General features: G+C 44.2%; 1 protein-coding gene across 2 annotated transcripts in view; it reads right to left on the reverse strand.

Moving 5' to 3' along the window:
• The window catches only part of LOC135514935 (glypican-5-like), a 220,082-nt gene that overhangs the window by 174,368 nt on the left and 31,533 nt on the right, over positions 1 to 14,181 (reverse strand). For both annotated transcript variants that reach the window (XM_064938693.1, XM_064938684.1), the window contains exon 2: positions 10,316 to 10,477. In XM_064938693.1, the coding sequence (XP_064794765.1) occupies positions 10,316 to 10,477 (162 nt within the window). The remainder of the gene's footprint in view (positions 1 to 10,315; positions 10,478 to 14,181) is intronic.

Raw genomic sequence — 14,181 nt, forward strand, 5'->3', positions numbered from 1 at the left:
CGGCTGATTTTTTATGGAATATCTACATAGGCGTACCAGAGGCCCATTATCAGCAACCATCACTCCTGTGTTCCAATGTCAGCTAATCCAAGTTTATAATTTTAAATGGCTAATTGATCATTAGAAAACCCTTTTGCAATTATGTTAGCAAAGCTGAAAACTGTTGTCCTGATTAAAGAAGCAATAAAACTGATCTACTTTAGACTAGTTGAGTATCTGGAGCATCAGCATTTGTGGGTTTGATTACAGGCTCAAAAATAACTTTCTTCTGAAACTCATCAGTCTATTCTTGTTCTGAGAAATGAAGGCTATTCCATGCAAGAAATTGCCAAGAAACTGACGATCTCGTACAACACGATGTACTACTCCCTTCATAGAACAGTGCAAACTGGCTCTAACCAGAATAGAAAGAGGAGTGGGAAGCCCCGGTGCACAACTGAGCAAGAGGACAAGTACATTAGAGTGTCTAGTTTGAGAAACAGACACCTCACAAGCTTCTGTCCTCCTAGCTTCTGTCCAGCTAGCTTCTGTCCTCCTCTGGGTACATTGACTTCAATACAAAACCTAGAAAGTTTTTGGTTCTCACCCCTTCCATAGACTTGCAAAGAAATTATGACAACTTCAAGAGGACGTACTCCAACTTATCAGAGCTCTTGCAGTATGAACTGTCATGTTGTCTACCCAATCAAAGGATCAGCGAATGAATCTAGTACTGAAAGTATAAGCTACAGCTAGCTAGCTATAGGCGTCACTACAGACAACAGAGGTCTTTTACCATAGTGAATCAGACAAAAATGGAGTCTACCCTTTGCCAATTGGCTTCTTTGCATATTTAAGCCTGTCTCAAAACACAACACTGCCCTTTTAAGGCTCTCCTGGAGGATGGTTGGCCACTCTTGGTAGCCTATAAAATATTGCAATAATACAGTTAGGCTACAACCAAATACTTTTTGTCTTTATAAAATAATTCCCTCCAGGGCCCGAAATGAAGGGCGTCCCATCATCCCTGGGCCAACCAAAAATATGTCTACAGTTCCAAATAGACTCTAGGACAGTTCTAGGACGACAGATTCCAAATTCATACAACCACTGCGCAATAATGTATTTTTTTTAATCAATGAGTCTGATGCAAAAGGTCAGACCATTTCACTTAAATGTTGATTAAGTAGTATTTCTTCCTATTATAAGCTCAACGATGCGCACATGGCTGTAGGCTACATGCAAATGTTTCAAAAGGCAATTAGCGGAAAAACACATTTCTCAAAAAGGCCACTGCACACACAGGCAGTTAGAAATTAAGAAAGAGAGGGGATATAAACATGCATCAACTAGCCTGGGTTAGGCCTACTAATATGACTAGGATTATGCCTTTGGCTGCTGGACAATAAAATAACATTGATTTGAAAACCAATAAAACATGAAAAAAAAAATGCTGGTTTCAATGTCCTATTAAGTGTTGATAAAATATTTCTCTGAACATTTCTGCGGTCGTGTTTTGGCTACTTTGGAACAAAGACAAGCTTCATAAAATTACATAAAACTTCCAGGTTTTAAATAATTAAGTTTATGGTTAAATAGTTTCAAAATGCCGACCGCGGCCGCGCAGATTGAAGGTGGGTAATGTGCAGTGCAAAACAGGCACTGTCTTATTAAACAGGCACGCTCTGGTCTTGTGACCATTTGATCCGAATGAACCGTGCCTCGACGTGGTTCGACGGAATCAAGTCTTTCGGCATTAACGTTGACTATCTTACATTGTATTTGTCAGACATGACATGTGTCAGCCTGCATTTGTGTCATTAAAAGTCTCGTTAAAGTTTGGCTACATTTTCTGGCGCAAACATCAACAACATGCACATCAATCTCTCCTGGATCAAAGTCGAGGAGAGACTGACTGCCTCGCTACTGGCCTTTGTGAGAGGTACTGACATGTCAATAGTACCGAACAGCACGTTCAATCGTTAAAACACAGCTCAGACAAGGATACATACCCCACAAGACATGCCCCCAGGGGTCTCTTCACAGTCCCCGTGTCTCGAACAGACTATTAGGAAAAGCACTACTACATAGAGCCATGGCTAAATTCAACAATTCCACCTTAGGTAACTCAAGCAAGCTGGAAAATCAGACTGAAGAACCGCCCCAGATAAAACAACACCTCACGGTACAACACCTACTGTGAAAAGACACACACACACACACACACACACACACACACACACACACACATACACACACGTTTTGTTTTACTATCCTAGTGGGGACCAAACAATTGATTCCCATTCAAAATACTATTTCCCCTAAACCCTAACACTAACCCTTAACATAACCCTTACCTCAATGCTGATCCCAAACCCCTAATCCTAATTCTGGTCCACACAAAGATAACAAAAAACAAACCAACACACACACTAAAACACACAATCTGCACACACCCACACATTATTCTTAGTCATGTAATGTGGTATTGTAATATTGTAATGTAATAATTGAGCAATGTAAATAATGCACAATGTTTGAACCACAGGAATAGTAGTTGCTGCCTTGGCAACTGCTAATTGGCATCTGGTAGCCTAGTGGTTAGAGCACTGGCAACTGAAAGTCCCCGAGCTGACAAGGTTAAAATGTGTTATTCTGACCCTGAACTAGGCAGTTAACCCACCGTTCCTAGACTGTGATTGGACATAATAATTAGTTCTTAACTGACTTGCCTAGTGAAATAGAAATTATTTCATTTAAAAAATTAAAAAATAAAAATATGCAGGCACACATTAATAACCTGAAAATGTCATGGCATTATAAGCTGGTCTGCTGCCAATACACTTTGGCTAATGATCATTGTGTGATTGTGGTAACGTACAGAAACTCAAGTCCTTTTGTTCTCCCGATCTCCAATCTCTCACCATCAAATGCCGACCGCATTACCTCCGGCAAGAATTTTCTTCCGTCATCAACAATACCATGTATTTTCCCCTCCAAGCCGACATCGCCAAAAGGCTCTCAAGGAACTTCTCTGGGCTATGTACAAATTGGAAACCGCATATCCCGAGGCAGCATTTACTGTAGCTCGCATTTCAACGACTCAGACACGAGATGTATGTAGCAGAGACACCAGAAAATCAGACATATCAGTGTGGATGACGGATCACCACCTCAAGCTGAACCTCGGCAAGACGGAGCTGCTCTTCCTCCCGGGGAAGGACTGCCCGTTCCATGATCTCGCCATCACGGTTGACAACTCCATTGTGTCCTCCTCCCAGAGCGCTAAGAACCTTGGCGTGATCCTGGACAACACCCTGTCGTTCTCAACTAACATCAAGGCGGTGGCCCGTTCCTGTAGGTTCATGCTCTACAACATCCGCAGACTACGACCCTGCCTCACACAGGAAGCGGCGCAGGTCCTAATCCAGGCACTTGTCATCTCCCGTCTGGATTACTGCAACTCGCTGTTGGCTGGGCTCCCTGCCTGTGCCATTAAACCCCTACAACTCATCCAGAACGCCGCAGCCCGTCTGGTGTTCAACCTTCCCAAGTTCTCTCACGTCACCCCGCTCCTCCGCTCTCTCCACTGGCTTCCAGTTGAAGCTCGCATCCGCTACAAGACCATGGTGCTTGCCTACGGAGCTGTGAGGGGAACGGCACCGCAGTACCTCCAGGCTCTGATCAGGCCCTACACCCAAACAAGGGCACTGCGTTCATCCACCTCTGGCCTGCTCGCCTTCCTACCACTGAGGAAGTACAGTTCCCACTCAGCCCAGTCAAAACTGTTCGCTGCTCTGGCCCCCCAATGGTGGAACAAACTCCCTCACGACACCAGGACAGCGGAGTCAATCACCACCTTCCGGAGACACCTGAAACCCCACCTATTCAAGGAATACCTAGGATAGGATAAAGTAATCCTTCTCACCGCCCCCCCCTTAAATGATTTAGATGCACTATTGTAAAGTGGCTGTTCCACTGATGTCAGAAGGTGAATTCACCAATTTGTAAGTCGCTCTGGATAAGATCGTCTGCTAAATGACTTAAATGTAAATGTAAATGTAAAATCACGGATTATAAAGGGATGATGTGTGTATTTAAAAAAACTTAAAATATTCCTAGGTATTACTGCACTGTTGAAGCTAGAAACACAAGCATTTCACTGCACTTCCGATAACATCTGCAAATCTGTGTACGCAACCAATAAACTTCACCTGTGTGTTAGTATGTATCCATGGTGATGGCGGAGTGTGTAAACAACAAGTCTTCAACTCCAGGACTTATACGTTGACATGGGCTGCATCCAAAATAGCACCCTGTTCCATATATAGTGCACTATTTTTGACCAGTGCCTATAGAGCTCTCGTCAAAAGTAGTGCACGATATAGGAAAAGTGTGCTATTTGGGATGCAGTTATGGCATTTAGCTGAGTGTCCATTCCCCATGCCCCTGGCCACTGATATAGGGTAAGCTATGTTTCATCAACCTCATGGATAAGGTTAAGGTCTGGGTTAAGGTAATCTGATCATTCACACTCAAACTTCACACACACACACAGTCATTCATACACACACACACACACACACACACACACACACACACACACACACACACACCTGTAGTATAGTCCTGGAAGCACAGTCCAGCAGAGTCTAGCCAAACCTACCAGAGTTAATAGTAAACAAGTAAACAAGCAGAGTACACAGTCATTCAGAAGAGGTGATTGGACAATAATCACTGATGGACTCAGAGTGGATTTCCCCCTCTGTCTGACATGGTGGATGAAACTCCTTGACCCTCCTGGAACCAGCACACACTCTCACAGATATCACACAGAGGCCTGTTCTATAAGAGTCTGGTCCATCTGCTCCAGCCTAGCTCAGTCAATAAAAGGCTTGAGATTAGTCCAGATCTGATTGGTTGGAGCACTTTAACGGTCAGGCTGGTCCTCTTGTCTACCAAAGCCCCTTTGGGTCTAATCTTGTCCGGCTCAGACTTAGACTAGACTGGGGCTAAACCCCATTCCCTCTAGTCCCAGCACTCACTATCAATTAGCATATTTATGTACGGATCCTGACCGCTTCTGACCCCCTGGTCTGAGTGTGACCTGTCTGTGTGTGTGTGTGTGTGTGTGTGTGTGTGTGTGTGTGTGTGTGTGTGTGTGTGTGTGTGTGTGTGTGTGTGTGTGTGTGTGTGTGTGTGTGTGTGTGTGTGTGTGTGTGTGTGTGTGTGTGTGTGTGTGTGTGTATAAGTACCTGACCCCTAGCCTCCTGACCTCTGACCCCTAGTTAGTGTGACCTGTCTCTGTGGGAGTTAGGTGACCTGTCTGTCTGATGTTAAAGGACAGACGATGTCAGAAGGGAGAATGAAATCAGTGGTGTCCAGAAAGGAGGGAAAGACTACAGGGTAGAGCATGGGGATATAGACAAAATATCCATACTTCGATAAATTGCCTCAATTGATGTGATTAATGATAAATAGAACGATACATTAATAACATTAATATGCACCACACAATTATCCTTTAAACCTCCACAACTAGTTTGATGTTTGTAGCCAACAACTGCCCATTAAACAATCGCAGATAATATGAGACATATTCATTTGAAACGTCACATTTCTCTAGTATAGGGTACGTATTGTATTAAACGATATCAGCAAAATGCCGGCAATAACTGATCGCAATGGTCGTCGATCATTTTCGGTTTATAGTCCCGGCTCTATTACAGGGTTAAAAAAAACGTCACTAGGGGGTTACGTTGGCCTGGTCAGTCCTCCTCATGTGACCAGAACATTCAGACTGGCCTGGCAGAGAGAGGTAAAGGGAGGAGGCCAGGAAGAGCGAGCTCTGTTCACTAGCCATAAACAGGAGAAAAAGATGTGAAACAGTTTCATTCCGCTCTGTGTCAACGGGATTGGGACATTCGTTTTTACGGGGTCACACTCGTGACATGTCCCCACCTGTACATGACATGACACAGTAGGCTGTTTGGGCTAAAAAAAACACGCAACCGCCAAACAAAGCCCATACTCACATCTGCCTACGGGTGGGCCCGTCAAATCTTTGGCTGAGTCTCCATCGTTAGTCAGTGTGACATGAACAACGAGTCGAGAGAGAGTGAGAAAGTGCGAGAGAGAGACACAGAGAGAGAGAGAGAGAGAGAGTGATTGAGTGAGCAAGTGTGAGATAAAGAGAGAGAGAGAGATCCAAAAGCCATCTCCCTCAGTGTTTGGCGAGTGAGCAGAAGCAAGGGAACATAAACAGAGGCCACACCCTAAAGGCCTGGAGGAGTGTGGTGATCAAATAAACACTCCAGCAGAGCAGGAAACCCCGCTGAGGCTGAAGCAGCAGGCTGGGGAAAGGCTCTGGCACTGAGGGAGTGTGTGAGTGTGTGCGGGGGTAGGACGCCTTCCAGATCTGAAACTGGATGAGATGATGAGAGAGGGGGTGAACATGTTCTCGTCTATTATTCTGATACAGTAGGGTCATAGATATACAACACACACGTATCTTCAAATCAGTCTGAAACACACACACACACACACATACGCACACACCAATTAGAGGGACCGATGTCACCATAGCAAGTACGTCTCCACTCCATCACCATGTCATAGCAGTGACTTCCTGGGATATTTAAAACACCTCGCGAGACGTCGCTCTCCCACGTGACTTTCTCCACAGCAACACATGCCAAATCTCCACACAGCACGCCAACGGGACAAGTTGAGCTTAGAACCGAGGCAACTGACATCATCATCACCATCATCATCATGCCTTCTATTGTTGTTCCATAGTTGATGAAATCTATTGCTGTCGAGACATGTTGAGCACCTGACCTTGCTTCAGAAGGCTCCAGACATGAGGTAAGCAGGAAGTTATGTTCATAACGACAAATGAATCCACCCGCTAGAATATTGTACTGAGACCTTTCTTATGTCTTCACTTGCTCATCTCACTGTATATCTTAAACCAATAGGCAAGTTCTCTGCATTTGAGGCTACTAAGCCAATGAAACTGCTCCACAAGATTCTTGACATGTTTATCAAGCTCAGACTCCATGTCCTCTGCTACTCTGTCATAGCCTCTCTTTATCAAGCTTAGGCTCCATGTCCTCTGCTACTCTGTCATAGCCTCTCTTGATCAAGCTCAGACTCCCTGTCCTCTGCTACTCTGTCATAGCCTCTCTTTATCAAGCTCAGACTCCATGTCCTCTGCTACTCTGTCATAGCCTCTCTTTATCAAGCTTAGGCTCCATGTCCTCTGCTACTCTGTCATAGCCTCTCTTTATCAAGCTCAGGCTCCATGTCCTCTGCTACTCTGTCATAGCCTCTCTTTATCAAGCTCAGACTCCATGTCCTCTGCTACTCTGTCATAGCCTCTCTTTATCAAGCTGAGACTCCATGTCCTCTGCTACTCTGTCATAGCCTCTCTTTATCAAGCTCAGACTCCATGTCCTCTGCTACTCTGTCATAGCCTCTTTCAGACAGGTACATGTTCATGTCTTTATTGTCAATGTACCTCTTCAGGGTCCTTCAGTCTGTGTTTTCCTCCCTTGCTGCTGCTTCCCTTCTCTAACTTCCTTGGCTGCTCTTTCAAGAAGCTCAAGGGTGGCTAGACTCCTACGTGTTTTACTAGACTATCTTGAGTTCATATGCATGACACATTGCAAAAATACTCTGCATAGTATGCCATTGGTTCAACTTACCCCAAGGCAAACATTTTGACTATATTAGCCCACACAGCTACAAGGATATCCTTTCATGCTAGGTTGAGGACCTCCTATTGAAGCTTATAGAGACCCTAAATTATGTATCAAAGTAATACTTTGTTTTAGATTCAAGGATCATGAAACCTATAACAATACATTCATTTGAGTTGGTGAAAATCTGTTTTTAGGACCTAACTTGCTAATCACTTTTTCCACATGATTTCTTCCATCAGACTCCATGAAATGATGAACTCTACCTCAATATTTGGTCACATGATATATTTTGTGTATGGTTTCCTAGAAACAAGCGGTGGCTCAACTAACCCTTTGGCTCAACTTGACCCACTCTCACGTACTTGCATATATCATGCACACATATTTCCATGAAGGAGTCCAACAAACCACTGGTATCCGAACAACAATCATATAAAACAAAACTGGCCAGCATAATGCCTATGCACACAGTACATTGTCTTATAAAACAAATTGCATGGTACACAAATTCCTGCAGCACCAAAAACATTCAGAACCGCTCGCCAGTAGACTTTGCGGGATAGCACTGGAGGTTTACAGAGAAAAATCTGTCCGTTTAGGAAATTTCAAATGACATTGCAATTACCAGTCACCCCAATCGGAGAGGACAAGGCTGGGGGGGCTGGACCGGAGCTGGCCTAGCTTGGCCCAGTAAAAGCCCCTCTGGCAGCTGAACTAGCCCCTCAGGCAGACTTGCCAACCATCCATCCATCTACTGCTGCCCTCAGAGAGAGCCAAGCAGGCAGAAAGTGGCACAGTAGACAGACTTCCGCTCATAAACTACTGCAGCCCAGAGGCTCAGAGGCCCAGAGGGTACCAGAGGGTCAGAGGGTACCAGAGGTCAAATAACGTTCAGAAATCTGCATTTTCAAACTGCAGACCATAAAAAAACCTGCCTTATAAACCATTTTACCTTCGTTTTATATTGAAGTTCAACCATGGTGTTTTGCTTCAATAGAATGATAAGGGGCGTGATACTATAGTTTTACTTAACACAAAAAACATTAGTGCAACCAACACATTTGCCGGAAAATAGTTCTCATCAGATGACAACAGAAGTGCAATGCTATTTGGCTAGCAGCCACACATAGCTAAGTAAATTAGCTTACGGTGAAAAAGCAAGGTATTTTTTGCAAAAAACGATGCATGGCCTTCATATTTCTCATGTTTAGGGCCTCTCGAGTTGTCTAAGGCGCTTAAGACGTCACTACAGACCCGGGATTAATCCCAGGCTGTGTCCCAGCCGGCCGTGACCGGGAGACCCATTAGGCAGCGCGCAATTGGCCCAGCATCGTCCAGGCTATGGGAGAGTTTGGCCGGCTGGGATGGCCTTGTCCCATCGCGCTCTTCTTACTCCTTTGTGGCATGCCAGATGCCTGCAAGCTGACTTTAAACGCCAGTTGTACGGTGTTTCCTCTGACACATTGTTGTGGCTGGCTTCGGGGATAAGTGAGTAGTATGTCAAGAAAAGGTGCTGCTTGGCAGGGTCATTTTGGAGGACGCTCTCATCCTTCGCCTCTCCCGAGTCTGTATGGGAGTTACAGCGATGGGACAAGACTGTAACTACCAATTGGATATCATGAAATTGGGGAGAAAAAGGGGTAGCCAGCTACATTTCCGAATGTTTTTCTTGAAGTTAATCTTGCATTTTAACTTGCTACCGAAGAAAAACCACACAGGAGGAAAGTACCGGAGAAAAGTAGCCTTCACAGATCAGTCAGAGTGCTTTCTGGTGATCCAATGACAAGGGCAAAGATATTTAATCCAAGTGGAGAAGTGCAACTGAAGCACATAATTTGTCCTTTTACATTCACGATTTGGAGTGAACCTTGACTGAAGCCGAGCAGAATTAACAAAAATAAGTATTTTAGATCTGCGTTTATAAAATATTAATATTAAAAAAATATTAAAATATATAAAATATATTTTTTCCTGCATTTTATCTTTCCTTTTCTGCGTGAAAAAAGCAGAATCCTCCATTAACTCCCTCTGCTATACCCTCCCTAGTCTCCAGGCTCCCACTGCCTCTCCACAATACATGTAACTGCCAACATTACCTACCCACCACCCATTCCACTCTCTACCCTCCCTAGTCTACCTCTCCACAACCCAGCTACTGCCAAAACCACTGAGGGGAAAAGAAGATAGCTGTGCCATCTGGACCAATCAAAAACTAGCCAGAGCAAGAGTCAGGAACTAGAGCTGGAGCCAGCAACAGTGACCCAAGAGGATTGGAAGAAAAACATTTGAATGAATTCCTCAACAAATATATATATATTTTTACAAATAACTATCAAAACAAATAAAACTGTTTGGTTTTCAACTGTTTATGCTGGTGGAAAATATAGACAAGTTCAACTGTATGTCAGCAAAGAGATTTGTTTACAGGCCTCATCCAAGTACTATGAAGTCGCTTTCTCTGTTCCATTTCCTTCCTTGTGGTTTAGGGCGGTGATGTTTTGTCCAAATTGGTTTACAAACGGAAAGAGATCCTCTATCTCTAACCTGGTTAAAACCCCGTACCCGTCCCACTATCACTCCATTCCCTAAAAGGCCTTCCCATCCCATCCCAATGTTCCCCCTCTCCTCACCCTGGAAGGCGGTGGCGTGGCCGGAGATGAGGTACTTCAGCTCGAAGCTGTAGGAGCGGACATTCTGGAGGGTCTCTCGTCTCACCGCCTCCTGGTAGCTCTCCTCCATCTTGCGGGTGCAGCAGGACGGGCCCTGGTGCTTACACACCAACAGGTCCACATCTGATGGGACAGAGGGGGAGAGAGGACAGGGTTAGGTCTATATTTGATTGATTTTATTTCTGTGTCATACACTGCATAGCACTTATGGGCTTATAAGACGCTATTTTGTGTGCACAAAATACAAAAAACAAAATGACATTTAACGAATCATAACAAAGTACAGCTATCGATTACCTTGTCACATTAGAATACAAAAACAATACACATATCGTTCTCCCCCCAGGCTTTGAAAAAAAGAAATTGAGCAATATCAAAAGCCTTTCTGAAAAGAAATTCTAGCCTTTGTTCATCATGCAGCCAGAACACTTCAGGGTGAGCATTTTTACTGCAGTGGGCTAAATCAGGGTCACACAAAGTGTTTATTGGTGGTCTTAAACACATCTACTTTGAAACAAAAGTACACACCTCACACACATGGTTGTGGGCTTAGAAAAATAAGACACCTGTACCATGTCAGATAGAGAATTGAAATGTATTACCAGATCTTCTGCAGGTTGAATTTCTGTTTTTTATTCATTATGAAATTATCCAAAATATAAACAATATTCCGCCCATGAGGCCACCATAGGGCCATTTGTTCATTTGACTGCAGGAAAGTTTTTACCAAACAGAACATGTCTCACATCACCATATAGAGCAGTGGTTCCCAACTCTGGTCTTACACCTATTCTACTTGTCAACCAATCATCAAGCCCTTGACAAGTTGAATCAGGTGTTTTTGTCCGGGGCTACAACAACAACGGTGTGCAGTCGGGGGGGTACTGGAGGCCTCCCGCCAACTCGGGCACATTCATTATTTCATTATGGGTGCTGTGAGGCAGATCCTACTTGGTTTCTCAAGGAGAGGCTGTGCAGTCTTGCTCTACCTGTGTCCATTCAAATAGAACAGGTTAAGCCTAATTCAGGGGCACATTTTTGGGCTTTGTTGCTACAGCAATTATTGACTGGATATGGTGTATCATATGGCAACTTCATCCATTGGACCACCAAGACCTGAAAAAAAGTACACTTTAAGTACTTCAACTTGCCTTGTCTTCTGCTGATCTCATGCCCTTACAACTAACTACCACAAGGTCCCTATTTACAGACAGTAATATACTGTATAGATAGAGTGCTTTCAGAAAGTATTCAGACCCCTTGACTTTTTCCACATTTTGCTACGTTACAGCCTTATTCTAAAATGGATAAAATAGTTTTTTTCCCACATCAATCTACACCCCATTATGACAAAGCAAAAACAGTTTTTTAGAAATGTTTAAAAAAGTAATGAAAAAACAAAAAACGGAAATATCACATTTACATAAGTATTCAGACCCTTTACTCAGTACTTTGTTGAAGCACCTTTAGCAGCGATTACAGCCTCGAGTCTTGTTGGGTATGACGCTACAAGCTTGGCACACCTGTATTTTGGGAGTTTCTCTCATTTTTCTCTGCAGATCCTCTCAAGCTCTGTCAGGTTGGATGGAGAGCATCGCCACACAGCTATTTTCAGGTTTCTCCAGAGATGTCTGATTGGATTCAAGTCCGGGCTCTGGCTGGGCCACTCAAGGACATTCAGAGACTTGTCCCGAAGCCACTCCTATGTGGTTTTGGCTTTATACTTAGTGATGTTGTCCTATTGGAAGGTCACTTCAACTATACATTCATGTACATAATACCTAAATTGGCCCGACCAACCAGTGCTCCCGCACATTGGCTAACCGGGCTATCTGCATTGTGTCCCACCACCCGCCAACCCCTCTTTTTACACTTCTGCTACTCTCTGTTCATCATATATGCATAGTCACTTTAACGATACCTACATGTACATACTACCTCCATAAGCCTGACTAACAGGTGTCTGTATATAGCCTTGCTACTCTTTTTTCAAATGTCTTTTTACTGTTGTTTTATTTATTTACTTACCTACACACACACACACACAGACACACATACCTTTTTTTCCCCGCACCATTGGTTAGAGCCTGTAAGTAAGCATTTCACTGTAAGGTTTACACCTGTTGTATTCGGCGCACGTGACAAATAAACTTGATTTGAACCTTAACCCCAGTCTGAGGTCCTGAGCGCTCTGTAGCAGGTTTTAATCAAGGATCTCTCTGTACTTTGCTCCGTTCATCTTTCCCTCAAACCTGACTAGTCTCCCAGTCTCTGCCACTGAAAAACATCCCCACAGCATGGTGCTGCCACCACCATGCTTCACCGTAAGGACAGTGCCAGGTTTCCTCCAGATCTGACGCAGGCCAAAGAGTTCAATCTTGGTTTCATCAGAACAGAGAATCTTGTTTCTCATGGTCTGAGAGTCCTTTAGGTGCCTTTTGGCAACCTCCAAGCGTGCTGTCATGTGCCTTTTACTGAGGAGTGGCTTCCTCATAGCCACTCTACCATAAAGGCCCGATTGGTGGAGTTTTGCAGAGATAGTTGTCCTTCTGGAAGGTTCTCCCATCTTGTCAGAGTGACCATCACGTTCTTGGTCACCTCCCTGACCAAGGCCCTTCTCCCCCAAAAGCTCAGTTTGGCTGGCAGACAGCTCTGAGAAGAGTCTTGATGGTTCCATCTTCTTCCATTTAAGAATGATGGAGGCCATTGTATTCTTGGGGATCTTCAGATCTGTGCCTCGAGACAATCCTGTCTCGGAACTCGACGGACAATTCCTTCGACCTCTTGGCTTGATTTTTGCTCTGACATGCACTGTCAACTGTGGGACCTTGTATAGACAGGTGAGCCTTTCCAAATCATGTCCACTCAATTGAATTTACAACAGGTGGACTCCAATCAAGTTGTAGAAACATCTGAGCTCAGTTTAGAGTCTCATAGAAAAGGGTCTGAATGCTTATGCAAATAAGGTAATTTCTGTTTTTTTATTTTTAATACATTTGCAAAAAGTTCTAAAAACCTGTTTTCGCTTTGTCATTATGGCGCATTGATGATGGGAGGAAATGATTTCATCAATTTTAGAAGGCTGTAACGTAACAAAATTTGGAGAAAGGAAAGTGGTCTGAATACTTTCCGAATGCGCTGTACAACCTGAGCATAGAAAAAGAGTAGAGAGAACGAGAGAAAGTATATAAGATTATGTAGAATTTCATACATGCTTAGCTTACCACTAAAAACACAAGCTCTGCTTGGAGTATAAATAGCACTGGTGAATGTGTTAGATCATATAGCCTATGCAAGCACACGCAGACACACACACACACACACACACAATGTGAGTCACGTTGGGACTTTTACATCACTCTATAAACTGGACTCACACTAGACATAATATCTTGGCCCATAATAAACCACATAAAGAGTAATCTAATATGATCTAATATGAACCTGAGTGAGGCTCAATCAGGCACCATGACATCAACGCAGTTCCCACATCAGTCAGTCCACCCTGTCATGACATGCTGCCTGACACCCTCCTCTACCACTCTCATACTGTCAGTTCCATATATAAACACGGCCATGACATCACAGAGGCTGGCCACAGTTAGCAGAACGTGTAATATTGAAACTCTCCCCCTCTGCCGTTCCCCTCTTCGCTGCCCCCCACCCACTCGTCCCCCTTGCTGTCCCCCACCACCCTCGTCCCCTCCAGCCAAGTGCTCAAAAGGCTGTGCCCTGATACGATAACTAATTTTGGGGGTTGGTTGGAGAGGTGAGGGGAGGGGAGTGGGGGGCAGGTGGTGTGGGCCTATACGCCAGGCCTAGAGCTT

This window comes from Oncorhynchus masou, chromosome 3 (genome assembly GCF_036934945.1).
Source record: "Oncorhynchus masou masou isolate Uvic2021 chromosome 3, UVic_Omas_1.1, whole genome shotgun sequence".
Classification (NCBI taxonomy): Eukaryota; Metazoa; Chordata; class Actinopteri; order Salmoniformes; family Salmonidae; genus Oncorhynchus; species Oncorhynchus masou.